At 37.1% G+C, this 16,602-nt stretch overlaps 1 protein-coding gene across 21 annotated transcripts in view; it reads right to left on the minus strand.

The window, feature by feature from the left end:
- DENND1A (DENN domain containing 1A) overlaps positions 1 to 16,602 on the minus strand; it is a 522,363-nt gene that overhangs the window by 358,591 nt on the left and 147,170 nt on the right. For 16 of the 21 annotated variants that reach the window (XM_021074670.1, XM_021074685.1, XM_021074661.1 and 13 more), the window contains one exon: positions 1,016 to 1,065. The exons of the other annotated variants lie outside the window; for them this stretch is intronic. In XM_021074670.1, coding sequence (XP_020930329.1) covers positions 1,016 to 1,065 — 50 coding nt within the window. The remainder of the gene's footprint in view (positions 1 to 1,015; positions 1,066 to 16,602) is intronic. 21 annotated transcript variants of the gene reach the window in all.

Consider the following 16,602-nt stretch of genomic DNA (forward strand, 5'->3'; position numbering starts at 1 on the left):
AAAACTCTTCTAAAATTGTTTTTAAAATAAGCCATTTAAAAATAAGCTAGTGGCATATTTCAAAAACAAAAACAAAACTAACAAAAACCCACTCAGACTATTTTAATTATCTTGGAGTTCTGATATTCATTCTGTTCCAAGAAACATTTATCATGGAGTTCCCACTGTGGCTTGGTGGTAACAAACCAGTATAGTATCCATTAGGATGTGGGTTCCATTCCTGGCCCCACTCAATGGGTTAAGGATCTGGCACTGCTGTGAGCTCTGGTGTAGGTCACAGATGCAGCTTGGATCCTGCGTTGCTGTGGCTGTGGCATAGGCCAGCAGCTGCAGCTACAATTAGACCTCTAGCCTGGGAACTTGTGTATGCCCCAAGTGTGGCCCTGGGGAGGGGAGTGGGGAGAAGGAACATTTATCATAATGCAAATACTGAAAAAAAGGTTACATAATTTTTATTTTTTAGTCTAGAAATATAAATAAAATGTTTATTTCCCCAGAGATATCGCTTTTAGCCACCTAAACAAAATGTAAGACACTATTTGGCAACGTACCTTTTAAATAGCTGAACACCTTTAAACAAGTTGGGCCTATGTTAATTTAAATTTTAAGCTGAAGCCTAAGGAAAAAAGTCTACATAATACTCATAAGGCCACGGTGTCACATGATATTACTTGGTTAAGTTAAATATATTCATACATCAATAAAAATTAAATAGCATTGGATTAAATACCAACCATTCTTAATCATGGTTGAGTCTGATAACCGAAATAAAAAATTTAATGTCATGCAAAATATATCTCACAAACTAACCAAAGCAAAGCTCTAGGCTTTAAACTTTTTTGATAGTGTCAATAAAATCCCCAGGAAAGGAGAACACCACAACTCTCCTTGAAACATAATGTGTTTTAAATCATGGTTAAACAGACAGAATGTTAAGAATGGCATGGTTTTTATTTTCCAGAGCAGGTTTATTGACACTTTTTTTTTCTAGTAAAATTTGAAAATCTGACACTACCTGTCCACATAGAAGGGGAAACAAAACTTGGTCAAAGTCTGTAGAACTTCCTGTGGAGAAAAAGAGAGATAATTTATACATCTAATGGGACCAATAAATCTAACATTAACCACGGCACACAATCTAGCAACTTTACCCTAAAGAAAGAGGAGACAGATGAAGAAATATGGGCTTTATCAATTACATAGGAGGAGTACTAGGCAGTCAATCATGAGAAATAATAAACATGATCAAACTTCATTAAAAATGAAAAATTAATCAAGAATCACACATGGGCAAGCAGCAGGAGCCATGCAGGAAAGCTCTGAAGGGAGGGAGGCGGTTGGGTTGCTGAGTGTTAACACCCCTCTAGGGACCATCTCCAGCCTGACCATATGGATCAGAGTGAATAACACTGAGCCACATGGGTTTGGCCTGGCAGGGCCGCTGTTGCTGGCACTGTTCTTGCCTGTTACCTAGGAACAGAGGGGGCCGGGATTAGACAACGCTTCCCAACATCAATAGGCCAACTCACAAGCAAAGTAGAAAACCAACATGAAGATAATTGTCCCTGAACATTGTCAACTACTTTTTTTTTTTTTTAAGAGTTTAAAACTTTATTTACTTACTTTATCAAGAAGCTGCCATTTCTGGCATGAATTTATTTTGTAATCAAACTATAACAATTTTAAGTATGCACTATTTTTAGTTAAATGGCAGTACCATAATTGTATATACTTACCTGCTTGTAATTTATACAAATCCAAAGCAAACGACCAGCTTAAATGTCTTTTTACAAATACGTAGGTACATAAAGCCAAGCATATTATTCAGGGAAGTATACAAAAAGGATTCAAAAAAGCACAGTGACATTTCAAAGATTTATTAATAAAAGAAAAGCTTCTAACATTAAGAATCCTAAATGAGTCACAATATACAGTGGTGTGTGACTTTTCCCAGTAGATATATTTCATGTATACAGAACATATATACACAGCAATACACACACCCAAGTAACTGTTACTTCTTTCATAGAATTTTCTCTAGCTTAATTTTAACTGCAGACTTGGACAGCCCACAGTTGGTGTTTATCATAAGTTCACGGACCAATGTTATAAATTTTAAAAAAGTATTCCTTTCAAGCGTTTGATTTGGTTTTTAACTATTTAAAACCTCAACTTCAAGACAAAATGAGGAACACATTTTTCAGTCATTGAGAAGCTGGTTCAAATTAAAACAAACCTGCCCATTGCAAATCCTAACCCAAGTGATAAATTAAAGATCAGTTTACAAATGTAGCACTTTTCTAACCAATAATAATGAATTATCAATGCTAACTGAATTGATGCTTCTCGCTTCATTTATTTTTAAAACCAGTTCTATCATTCAAGAAATAAACCACATCAATCTAATAACCCACTCAATGAAGCAGAAAGCACACTGACTTTCTCTGCCAGAGCATGTTCCGCCTACATAATGCAATTGAGCATATCCTATTTTTTAATATCATTTTGGACTAGATGTATATCATAGCACTGTTAAGGCATGTCATGAAACAGGAAGAAATAGAAAACTGGAAAATGAAAAAGAGTGGGTGAGAATACTTCAACATATTCTGAGGCATTACTGGCACATTATGTTCATTTCATATTCAGAAGTCCATATACATTGTTTTAAAACTCATTGTTTAAATAAATTGCAATAGCTAATAATCAGAAAAACAATAGCAATTTCTCAATGCATAATGTTATTATGAGGCAAATATCAGAAAAAACATCATACAGAACTTTCATGTTAATGTCTGCAGTTGTAAAATACATAACCCTCACAAATAAAACTCTTAGGTTTCACGCCCCAAAAGACATTCCTTACAAATTCTTTTCATATCGAATCTCAAATAACACAAAGCATCAACTGACTTCAGTTTATGTACCAAGCATTCTTTCAAACTTAGTTCCCAGTGTTCACTCATTGCCAACACTGGCTACAAAGACATTTATCCTTCACTCCTGAAAAGTTACCGGTGCAAAAGCACCTACTCTAGCAGGAGCTGAGCTACAAAAAACACTTCAAGATTTGTGAAAGAAAGGACCCCCATGGCTACAGCAGAGTCAGAGGGATCTAATATGCCCACCTTATTACTCACCACAATATAGAAACTACCCACTACTTTCTAATGTCAAGAGTAATAACCAACCATGAATTTGTCTGTCAGATAATATTAGAACAAGTATCAAAATACTCAATGTGGGCTGAGTATAACCCTCTCCCAAGAGCTTTCCTTTTCACCCAAGAAAGCGGTGATAAGGCTAATTAAGGAATGGGGCATGGGGAGGGGAGGAGAGAAGGGAAGAGAGGCAAATGGAGGCACATGTTTGTGCATTACAATATGTTTCTTCGTGTTTGTGATATTACAAAGAGCTCGATTTTCCAATTTAAGTCAAACAACACAGTGTTGTGCTGTCAGAGGAGAAAACAAAAATGAGCATTTACTCTGTGTTAGGCATATTCACACATTTTCTCAATCAGAACCAAAAAACCAACTTCTTGGTTTGGGAAGAGGAGGACAGGAAGAAGGACGGGAAAACAAGCAATGTTTCCTGTAAATAAAAACTACTGAAATAAACCAATTTTCTTAATACTGATGTTTTCCCTATACATAAACATTTAAGTAACTTATACTCTCCAAAGAAAAACACAATTACTTCAATTTGAAAAGTACCACTGTCTGAGAGAAAGGACTTTAAACACTGATTTAAACATATTTTAAGCATCACATGTACAGCAGAGTATCCCACAGTCTTTCAATATTAACTTTATTGGGAAAACAGTTTCCAGCCAGTTACCAACCCCTTTTTCTCTCTAGAACCTGTGTCTCTGACTAGGGAACTTTGTAGAGAGTAATTTTCCTGTTTCATCCCCCCTGCATTCCCCCTCCAAGCTCTTTCAGGCAAGTAGCCTCAGTACAACCTCAACTGCCATATAAATCGGATCTTCGAGATGCAGTACAGCTGATGAAATGTAAATGACCTCATTGCTAAGGCAGGGGGTGGGGAAGACTGTGCCAGCTCTCCAGATCAATTCCCAAGTTTATATTTTCACAAATCTTTTTATGTACAGTTTGATTTTTTAACATTTTAATGAGCAAAAAGTGCATCTATAGTAGCCAGTCACCACAGTTAAAGTGCAGGGCATGAACTAGATCCCAGGAGGGAACCAGTCCACCATGTCACCACTGGCTTTAGGACATTCGCCACCTGGTTCCATGTCCCCAGGTTCCAACTCTTTTCATAATCAAAACACTGCTGACATTATAAACCCCAGACGGGTTTTCTAAAATCCCTCCCAATCAATATATCCAACACATAACTTATTGGAGACAACACTGAGCTCATTGATTAAGGTGAGTTCAGTAGCAAAGTTTTCAAATAAATGAGACAAGAACACAGCATTCAACCCCTTTGTGTCACCAGACAATTTATGAAATAGGCAATTTCCAAAAGGGCTTTTCTTCGCAATGCAATATATAATACTCCATGTGGGAAGAAGTAAGAGCAGAGGGGGCAGGGGGAAGCATGGAGGGTGGGCAGCTGCACAACCTTTCAGTTGTGTGTATATTAAACAGCAGACCATGCACAGTGCCATAGAAAAGCAACAACTACAAGGCTCAAATCTCAGAGTGTAAACCAAAATATGAAACCAACAATCGTAACACTGGATTCACTTGCAAATAAGAAATGAACTCAAGATTCATCTCAGTCTTCTTTGGATTCATTTCACCCAATTTGAATTTCCTTGCGGTCAGAAGGCCCATCAAAGGAACATATTCCAATCTGGACAAAATCAATTACATTCTAATGAAACCAAGCCATTCCCTTAAAAACCTGGAAATTTTTACATTTATAATTTTGTACATTATAGCATCCTACCTGGAGGCAAAACTTCGAAGACTAAATTTGAAGTAGTTAACAAGAATTATTAATAATGAGAAAGATAAAACAATTCCCTCTGAATTCGGGGTACAAGGTGGGAGATCCTGCAACAGCCATCAGTTCAGATGTCAAATACTTTGTTTTCATTACTTCATTGAAACCCATAAACAAAAATTTGTTGTATTTGGCAGATGAAAACAACTGACAGTCAAACACAGACACACACCCTACAAATAAATGCCATCTGAAAGACAAAAGCACAGGCTGATTATAATGTCCACTGGGGTTATAGAATGTTGGGAGATGAAGCACGTTCTCAATAGTTCAAAAGGGAAAAGAAAATGTGTGCAGGAAAACATTTAAATAAAGCAAAGAGACTGCTTGAATAAATGAATGTATTTTAAAATATGAAAGCTCCAATCAGCCTTTTGTAGACTGTTGAAAGCTGGCATAGCAGCTGATAATTTACCTTTGTCCAAAAAAAAAGAGTGAAGTAGGAAGAAGCAGGGAGACAGGTGGAGAACATTTCCTGAGTTTCTCCTATCTAATGTATTTGTACATTTCAAAATGCAGATGTGTGATGAAAAGATCACTGGAGCCCAAATTCCTAAAATACTCTATTTCTATGTTTAAATTTTTTTAATAGCATGAGGGAAATGCTGACCCTCTAAGTCCTACAATGGAGATCAGTGCAACTGACTTGAAAGAAAAGCCTTTGATTGATGATCTTAAAACTCAAGTTGAGAGTTAAAAACAGAACACACACAAAATCCAAACATACAAAAAGAGCTAACAAAATTTCTACTCTAAGCCATTTCAAGTTAAAACCAGGGACTCTAAGTGAAAGCTAACAGAGGTTTTAAGCTTATGATTAAGAAGAGTAAAACAACATGGTAAGAAGTTCTTAGAAGCTTAATTAGCACCAAGTTCAAGAATGTTGATCAAAAATTTCCTAAATATGAAAACAGGAAACACAAGTTTTCCCCTTCACTATAAATGTCAAATTAAACCCAACATCTATACTATAGTTACAACCAAACTTTTATTTTTTTCAATGAGAAAAAGCTTTGAATAAGGGATTTTACAGAAAGGCCTTTCAACACCCGAACATAAAAGCCGGGTCAAATTTCTAACAATGCTGCTCAAATGCTACAGAGTCTGCTTCCTTTCTTTGGTATATTTCAATATTTACTCCCAGTTTACTCTTTATAAACTTTAGTTAATTCTGAATCATAGGTATCATTATGCTAACATATAATATCTAATATGCATAGTCAATGTTTGGATTCAAAAATTTTAAAAACTACAATAAGATATAGAAATTTACCATTTTCCATATCAGGAATATTGTAAACTTTACATTTAAATTATCAGAGACATTAAGTAAATAGGTGGAATGCTTATGACAGCCAAAGAGCCGCCTCTAGAACTACTTTTACATGTAAATCTTCATGACCTTTGAAGTCCCAAATAAAAACACTGGATATTATAAAAAAAAAAAATTAACTTAAACAACACCAGTTTATCCTTCTGTATTCTTCCTTTTCTTAAAAAATTACTTAAAACAAAGCTGTCCCCAAATTTCAATGTTATATAACATCTTATATTCTCAGACATCATTTTATTAACTTTAAACTTTATAGCAAAAGGTTTGAAAACGAGAGAACTACGTTTATAAAGTCAATATTAAACCCCCATAAACTTGTTGACAATTCTTTCAAGAACAAATGATTTGGTTAGAATCTCTTGCAATTAGCATTCAGTGGTATCAGTAATATAATTCCTTGCACTTTAATAGTACTACTCTACAGTATTTGGCCTTGTTCATTTCCTTAAACATTTAAAATCCTATTATCCAAACACTTGATTTTTTTTTAATTTATCTAAAAGAAAGACTGGAGAAAATGGGGGGGGGGCAGATTAAGGGGGACACAAAGTAGCACATACCAAAGGAATAGAGTCTCAACAGTAAAACCGCAAACATGATTTCACTGAAGAAGCAAATGCCCTCAGGAAGATACTATTTAGAAAAAATAATAAAAGAGCACTGATAGAAATACTAATTTGTAAGCATATTAAAAATCATCAGCTTTTAAATATTTTAAATGTACACAAAAATGTGCACAGATGGGCAACTTTTCTACTCACATCAGTCTAGAAAAAAATCTTTCATTATCAAGCTCAAAGTCCTTGAATTTTTTAAACTTAATTGTGCCTCTATTTCTTAGAATTCACACCCCAAGGCCAAAGCTTTCCTGCCACCAGTCCTTCAAATCTGACTTGGACATTACACGGGAGGAGGCTCCAAGCCTCCCTGAGGTCTCACTCTTTTTACAACACACGAAAAAGCAGTCGATAATGGGCCCATGCTGAATTCACTGCTCTCCACGTCTCCTCTTGGGACACAAGCCTAGCAGATGTGATAAAAACTGTGTCAGAGAAGTGGCTCTAGTTTGTGCCTTAATGACAACTTAAACCTCTAAACCAATACAACCAAAGGACTAACAGAACTGGCTGTTACCTCTCTCTCCTGCCAATCTTCGAATATCTCTGAACTAAATTAGCACCTCTACCCACAACATCCCCTGCCACCCCACAAAATCCATTCTAATTTTAAAAGAAAAATGAATTCAGCAAAGACATTGGCCGCACCAGTGTCTTGAGCGTGTACATGCGTGCGTGTGTGTGTGTGTACCCTTGTCCTATAATTAAGCCCTAATACTTATTTCATGCAGTTTATATTTTCTCAAGGTATGACTGTACATTCAGATATCTTAAAGGACTGCCTGCTTTATTTCCTCTGATCACCAAACTAATAACCATATTAACACATACAACTGGTAGCCTTGCAGTTTCCCCAAAATGCCTCAAGGTCTAAAAATTATTTTTAAATACATTCAACCACAGGAAAGAAAAGTGATATTCTGAGTTACTGAAACATTCTAATTATTAAAATTTATACAGGAAAAATTTTTAAACTGTGGGTGGTTATACTTCTCTTTTAACTTGTAAGAACTCTTTGTCTAACCTAATGATATGGTACCAAAAAAACAGATTTAAATGTGTACTTCTGATAACATTTTCTAAATTCTATAATTCAGCCTTCAGATGATAGGCCTTTTTACCCAGTATCTTGAAAGCCTATTCAGTCACAATTGCATACCCACTTAATCAGCAATCATTGTTCTGGGATGCGGGACTTTGTTGTCAAGACAAGCACCAAAACCTGAAAAAAAATTTTTCAGAACTGGCATAAGAAAAAAGTGATCTTTGTCAGACAAGGACAAATTTATGCAAATCTTTTATAAACATTCACAAACATTTATTTAGCTTTTGAAATGTTGGCCTCATTTGAGAGCATGAAAATGAGGGGGAAGTAGGAAAACGCAAAGGACAGCTTAGAAGCTGGCACGCTACATAAATATTCAGAAGGAAGATTATAGGATTCATGTTAGGCTGTCTTAGGCTTCTCCAAAGTCCACACAGAATAGCAAAGAACAAAACTAACGAGAAGTACAGCAGATGTTAGACAATGCATCAGCCTCTTTTCCTCTCTCACTTGGCTATACTTGGACGCTTTTATATTTTCTTTCAATATGGTTAGGTCATTCAAGGATTCTCCTATAGACTATGTATTGTGGCTACAGATCTATAAGCTGGAGGTCTGTCAGCCTTCCAAAAGTTTCCAATGAAAAGGCATTATGCAAATTCTACCTCTCTTACCCTCTTTCAGGGGGGAAAAAAGCCTCCAGTATGCAGTCATCGGAGTATTGGAAGCCCCAGCCTTCATTTCTGTATAGCTGTGTTTGCCTCAGGGCCACGCTGCTTGTTTTGACAGTGGATCCCCCTAGATAGTTGGGATTAGTCGAGCTTGTTTAGATAAACTTGAAATCAAGGCCTTCTCTAGGTAGACAGCTAGATGTAGCTACCGAGTTTCCAGCTGCCTCTCCTTTCATCCCCAAACAACTGGAGATTCACAGTAGCTATCACAGCCACAGGCTATGTCACATACATAAGTACAAAATTAAAGGCTGCTAAAAGAAGCCTTTGTAAGTCTTAGTGCTAAAATAAGGAATCTGTACTGCTTGGTTTATACAAATTATTCTAGCACTACCAGTATGGAACTGAAATCATCAGTTAACAAGGCATATTCATCAAGATTCTCAGCTTCTTCAGACAGACGGGATCATAGTTTGATAATATACCTAACCTTCTACTTCTTCGCTCTTGTATGAGAGTAATCACTTAAAATGTTGAAAAGAAAATAATAGGCTTTATTTATCCAGTGACAGGGGATGTCAGACACCGTCGACAAACACTGCAAGCAGAATATGAAAATCAAAATGTAAATATCAAATTCGCTTTTGAGAGAGAATTATTTAGAGATTGATTAGACAGGGCCTTAGTATACAGTCATCTCCAATTACAGAGCTGTTTCAAATCAACTTTTATTTCCTACAACTTGCAAATTCTGATGGAACGGTATCAGGAGAATTCAAGAACTGAGGAAATTTATATTGAGAACAGATCGATGACATCTCATTACAAAGACAGAAGGCAGGTGATATGAAACACTAGTGATATTTTAAAAAGTATACAATTCAAATAGTTTTCTAAAAGCTAATATTCAGGTTTTACTCTTTGTAACTAAAACATGTCTCTTTAGAGAGCCAGCAAAATACAAAGAAAATAATTCAATTCTATGTATGTTATTTTGCTTTACATGTCTTGCTCCACCATGTAGATTCTAGTGTTTAACCTGGATCATGTTTAATTCACACATCATTATTGTTAAACAGCCAAGTGTCTACTGCACACAAACATACTCTTTTTGAAAAATTATTTAAAATACAACAAATTAAAAATAAAACGTATTTCCACTACTCGGAACTCACAACTGTTTTCTGGCATGGACTCTTCAGAGAAGCAATTCCTTCTTCTTTTATTAACAGTTCACTACTGTAGCTAAGGTCCAGGAGTTTTCTTGATAAGTGGCTTCATGCTCTCTGGATTGCTGAGAGTACTTCAATTTGAGTTATTTTGTTTATAATATTTAAAAGCAGTATTAAAAGAGAACAAAGCCCTTTTTGGTGTTTTACTCATCAGTCACTCAAATACATGTTCTACACCCAACGTTCTATTAGATGTAGAGCACAGGTGGGCCCCTTCCTGCCTCCCTCACTCAGTTTCTGCCCCCTCCCTCTTCCGATTCCTTTCCCTTAAATGTGTTTCCTAGGAATTGATCTTCTTTCTCTCTCTGTATCCTCCTCCATTAACATGGTCTACTTACACTTTAATTTCAATTACCATCACTATGTAAATGGCTCAAATTCAAATCACTTCTAAACTACCTCTCCAGCTCCAGGCCTCCATTCCAAATGCTTTTTGGACATTTCTGCCTCATGTCCAATAGGTAATTCAAGTTCAACATGTCAAAAATCTAGGCACATCATTGAGGTTCCTGGTACACTGTTTACTAATCCCTTTCACCCTATCAAAACAAGAAAGAATCTCAGACCACCAGTAAAACTTGCTAGGGGACAGATGATCCACTCATGCAACTTTGACTCAAATATTTGCTATGGTTGTTGAATTTCAAAATTACTCTGTGAAGAAAACTGCCAAGTGTCAATAAACAAGAAAGGATACAAGGGAACCCTAGAAATCAAGAATATTTCAAAGTCACCTTTGAAAAGAAAATTGATATACTTCTCCAAGTAAAATAATATATTTAGTACCAAGCAATGTACTAAAGATCCTGTCTGCATGGCGTTTCCAATCTTGTTGAAAAGACAGATGCTATGCAAAGGAATATGTGAATACACCATTGGAATTGTGACAGAAGCTGTGAAAGAGAAGACCAGAGGGCTCTTAAGCGAAACAACAGGGGCCTGAATTTAGATGGAAGGGTCAAGGAAGTGACATTTTGAACAGAGACTTGAAGAATGAGCAGGTGTTTACCAGCCAAAGACTGAAAGAGGGATAGGAAGAAGGCCAAAAAAATAACAGCATGAGCAAGGGCAACTGAACAAGAGCCCTGGACACATTAAAAGAACTAAAATAAGCCTGGCATGTTGGAGCAAAGAGGTGAGGGAGAGAGTGGCAGAAGATGAGGTTAACCAGGTCGGCAGAGGCCAAATCACATGGGGCCTCACAGGGCAGGGTAGAGTCTGGACTTGATTTTTATGCACTGGAAGTCACCAGGGGAGTCTGAATCTTTTGCATCCCACTCGCATGTCACTTCCTAACCCCTCCATCTACCCCCAAGTCTTCCAAATTCCAGGGGGATTCAGAAGATATTCTCAGTGAGCTCCTTGCCTCCCTGAGTTCCCATGCCAATCCCACTGCCATATTTCTGTTATCAGACTGACCATAATCTCAAGACCCTCCATTTCCACAGGAGAGAAAAGACACACAACTGGGTGCTTTAGGTCTCCAAGAAAGAAGAGGAGCCTCAACACAGAAGCCTTAATAATAACCCTGGAGGCAGGGAGATGGGTTGTGGTTGAAAAGAGCACAAAGGAACTGTAACAAATTTGAGTAGGACCAGCTTAACATCTCTCTTCAGAACCTGTCAAAAGTATACATGTCTTCTTGTTTAATCCTCACAGGAGAGCAGTGAGACCACACGGGCCAAAGGAGAAGCGAATTTATCAGAGAACCAATATTTATTCTTGATATAGAAAATGAAAAGAATAGGCGTCCCCGTCTTGGTACAGCGCAAACAAATCCAACTAGGAACCATGAGGTTGCAAGTTTGATCCCTGGCCTCACTCAGTGGGTTAAGGATCCGGCGTTGCCGTGAGCTGTGGTGTAGGTCACAGACGCAGCTTGGATCCCGCGTTGCTGTGGCTCTGGCGTAGGCTGGCAGCAACAGCTCCAATTAGACCCGTAGCCTGGGAAGCTCCATATGCCACAGGGGGTGGCCCTGAAAAGACAAAAGACAAAAAAAAAAAAAAAAGAAAAGAAAAGGAATAGAAAAACCTCAAAGTTTGTATAAATGCATTATTAACATTTATGACTTAAAACCTAAGAATTATGTATATAAAATATCCAGTTGATTTACTGAAGTTTCTTCTGTTTCAGTCTGTATTTTGTTTCCCATATACCAACGGTTATCTGCTCTCTGGAGGGAGTGAAGTGACAAGTGGAAGGAGACTGACAAAGCAGCTAATGTGTGTCATGTTCTGTGCTAGAAGCTTTACATATATTCAGTGATCCTACCAGTAATCTGATGTTGCTATTATCACCTTCTCACAGGTGAACTGAGCCTTGAAAGCCAAGTAAAATTAGTTGAATGGTAAAGTAACTTGACTAACTGCAAATAGACAGTGAATGGAAAAGCTAAGATTCAAACCCAAGTTCATCTTTCCCGGGAACTCAAGCTCTTCCCACTTTGTTTTCCAATTGCAGCAGTGGAATGAATGATTTTTGTTGCTGTGTCTTAGGTTAGGATAACCTTGCATGCCAGCTTGCCCAGGGCATTTTGGTTATGCTCATTATCTCAGTTTAATCATGGAGCCCCCTTTCACTCTCAGAAGTGTCCTAGATTGGATGCTGTGGTCATTAGAGTCTTAGAGACAGGGAAAACCATGGCTCATCCAAAGGGTATTGAAAGAACAAATAAATGTTCCATCTGCCTTCTGATGGAAAACTGGAGAGTGGTGTTAGAAGAGTTAATTTTCATCACTTGATTCCTGGTTCTTTATCCACATTAAAGACTTATCTACATTCTGGGATTTAATGCAATACTAGACATCAACAATTAGATGGGAGCAGCAAAATCTTCTCTTTGCTTCATTTTCCTCATGCTACATTTGAAAACATTTATTAGATTAATTCAGGTACTGTATATACCCATCTCTACTACAAATTCTACAAAGTATTACTTCTTTGTTTTACAGATGAAAAAAATGAGGCTGAAGAAGTAAACTTTTGCCCAAAGTAACATTTCCAAAGCCAAACCTCATACAACATGGGGATACTTGTCTTTTACTTTTCTTTAGGCCAAACATACCAAAAAAAAAACCAAAAAAACAAAAAAACAAAAAACACAAGAAAAAAAAAAAGGCACTTAAAAATTTTAGGAGGGAATGATATTTGTTAAGAAATAAATGAAAAATGAAAACTATTTAGCTGCCATTAAATCTGTTTATCATAACATACGTTTTTAAAATTTAGAAATATTTCTCAGTTTACCAGGGGTTTAATCTCTAGGAATGAGAATATTTCTCTGATAAAAATAAGTTCTTGGGAAGTTCCCTGTTGGACTAGTAATTAGGATTTGGAGCTTTCACCGCTGCAGTCCAGGTTCAATCCCTAGTCTGTGAACAGAGATCCCACATCAAGCCACTGAACGAACACCATGACAAAAAAAAAAAAAAAAAAAAAAAAAAGTTCTCAACAATTTACAGCATTTACTTTTAACGCTCGATATTACTAAAGGGGCACCATGTTTGAAATATATTCAAATACAAGAATCCTCGATTCTTCTCTGTTAGGTAAGGAGACATTTAATAAATATATGCTTTGGTTTGCCCTACCTTGTTCAAATTCTGAGCCCAAAGATCACAGTGTGAACACTATTGGTTCATACCAAATATTTGGTCTATTAACATCCATGTATAATATCAAGTTCTACAGATAGGGACATGAACCAGGCAAGAATCCTTAACTTTCGGCCTGGAGGAGTTCCTGTCATGGCGCAGTGGTTAACGAATCCGACTAGGAACCATGAGGTTGCAGGTTCGATCCCTGCCCTTGCTCAGTGGGTTAACGATCCAGCGTTGCTGTGGCTGTGGTGTAGGCTGGCAGCTACAGCTTCGATTAGACCCCTAGCCTGGGAACCTCCATATGCCGCAGGAGCGGCCCAAGAAATGGCAAAAAGACCCCCCCCCAAAAAAAAAAAAAAAAAAAAAAAACTTTCAGCCTGGAAGATGGAGAGAATACATAATCAAGTTTAAGTTTTCTGACAGAAGTACGGTCAAGGAAAACGGAAGGCTCTCAGGTCTACCCAGGGGATGTGAAAGACCCTCAAGAGGTGGTGACATTTGAGCTTACTTTGAGAGATGAGTCAGTATTTACCAGATAAGCGAGCTAGATATTTAAAATATTATATAGATATAAGTATAAAGTATTATATAAAATATTCAAGGGATAAAGGCAGTATGAAGCCATATTACATATTTCACAAGTTTGATATGAAAATAATGATTCTGATGATCTCAATTTTATGTAAAAAAAATCCTAATTATTTTATAAATAACATTTCTACCCACCAATCCCTACTTGCTATATACATTCAGACATACATACACATACAGACTTAGTTCATAGTCTGGACTTCGGGTAATATCACATTTGAAATCTGAAACAGACTAAAGTTAGTTTAAAATTATGGTAGCCAGAGGAATCTTAACTCCACTGCATATAAGTATTTTTTAAATGAAAATTAACACAATAATACAAAGTACTACATGCTACACCAAAAGGGCTAATTTACAAGGACAGTGGGACCCATTACTAAATTTCTGAAGTTTTGAAAATGCAAAGTCTCAAGATACAGATTTCACAACTGAAATAAAATGCAATAAAAGTAATTAGTGGAGTTCCCAACGTGGCTTAGTGGTTAACGGATCCGACTAGGAACCATGAGGTTGCGGGTTCAATCCCTGGCCTTGCTCACTGGGTTAGGGATCCGTCATTGCTGTGAGCTGTGGTATAGGTTGCAGACGCGGGCTCGGATCCCAAGTTGCTGTGGCTCTGGCGTAGGCCAGCAGCTACAGCTCCGTTTCGACCCCTAGCCTGGGAACCTCCATATGCTGCAGGAGTGGCCCTAGAAATGACACACACACACAAAAAAAGTAATTAGTTATTTAAAATCTCTTCATCACCATTTAAAGAGTTTCCATATTTTCAGTACATTGTAGAACATAAATATTCAGCAAGTATTTCGAATTATATCGCTTTATCTTTACTTGACAAAGTACTCTCTCTTACCTTGGTGATTTCTTTAAATTTTGCTCTAGGACAGTGTGAACTTAGAAAGAAATGATTTTTCAGAATTCTTCCTAGGATCAGTCTGAAACTCTAGAGATAAAAAGTTATCAGACATAACCCTAATACCTGACAAAACAAAAGCACCAAACCTGGTGACCTTGCTACATTAAATACATCCCCTAAAAACAGTAGGTACTCTATAATTACTGGTTATTATTAGATGGCAAGTATTATCCTCAGCACTTTACACATTTCAAATCACTTAAACCTCAAAACAATCCTATGAGGTCTTCACTATGATTATCTCTAGTTTACAGATGAGGAAAAGAAACCCCAAAGAGGTAAATCCCAGTAAATGACAGAGCTGGGATTCAAACCCCAGCAGCCTGGCTCCAAAGGTCAAGTTCCTAATCACTTCTGTACTCTCTTTCTGGAATCTGAACTCCTTAGCTATTATGTCTGTATATTACATGCTTCATATTCACAACTACTCATTAGCCTTTAATTTATCCTAGCGGCTAAGAAGAGCCAGTAGCATTGACTACAGTCATTCTTGAAAAGTTCACAGACTAACAGACAATAAATAAAAAATATTATGTAAAGAGTCAATGTTGAAAATGCTCTCCAAGTGCTGAGGATGGAGTGACAAATTCAGTCAGGGCCAGTTTCACAGAGGACGTGACATAAGCAGGGCGTATAATGCTGAACAGACATACATTGGATATTGGGTTGGGAGGGGGAATCAAGGAAGGCATTTCAACCACAAAAACATCTTGGGCAAAAACACAGAGATGTGAGAGAGCCAATCATGCTGGGAAACAGTGAGACATTCTATGTCTGATTATAAAGAAAAGTGATAGGAAACCAGGCTGGAGGTTGGGGCAAGGTCAGACTGTGATGGGCCTTAAACTCAAGTTAAGAAATTTGGAATAGATCTTGAAGGCATCAGGGAACCATCAAGAGTTTTGACTTAAGAGAAATGATGTGATTTGGTTCAGGTTTTAGAAAGATATCTCTGGCCATCTTATAGAAGATAGTGATTACAAGGTCACTGGGTTATAGGTCATTAGGAAGACTCCACAGGAGAGAAGCTGAGAGTGTAAATTCAGAGGAAAAGAGCAGAATAGGACAAACTAGAGAGCATTTTAGGAAGGATAATGAACAGGACTTGATGACCACAGACTTATAGGTGCATCCAAACAAGCAACAGGGACTGATTAAGTGAGGCTAAAGTTAAGACTCAGACTACAGCTCTCAAAAGCAGCCATAGTCCATGTAGTTATCGCCAAGTAACTCACCAGAAATAAGACCATCCAATAATATTCAGAGATGTCAAAAATTTAGTGGGGCTTTTTTGGAGCCAGAATAAAAATAGTAGAACATGTCTAATAAAAATGTATGAGGATTGCATCATTCCATTTCCTAGAGTCAGATTCAGGTAAGCAGTAGTATAACGTAGCTATATAGCTTGTTCTTATACAAAGAAGAGCTCGAGAATTTGTGGTCTGAATGAGCCCCTTCTTTATAACTGTAACAGTTGAGGAGTGATCAAAGTGGAAAGAAATCTTCAAGTGAGAAAAAGACACAAGTCAGAAAATGTGTCAATTTTTCAACTGAGTTTGGTTAAATATTTAACGTTTTGAAATACAGTTTCACTAAGAAGCCAGTCCAAGAGTT

The sequence above is a fragment of the Sus scrofa genome, chromosome 1 (assembly GCF_000003025.6).
Source record: "Sus scrofa isolate TJ Tabasco breed Duroc chromosome 1, Sscrofa11.1, whole genome shotgun sequence".
Classification (NCBI taxonomy): Eukaryota; Metazoa; Chordata; class Mammalia; order Artiodactyla; family Suidae; genus Sus; species Sus scrofa.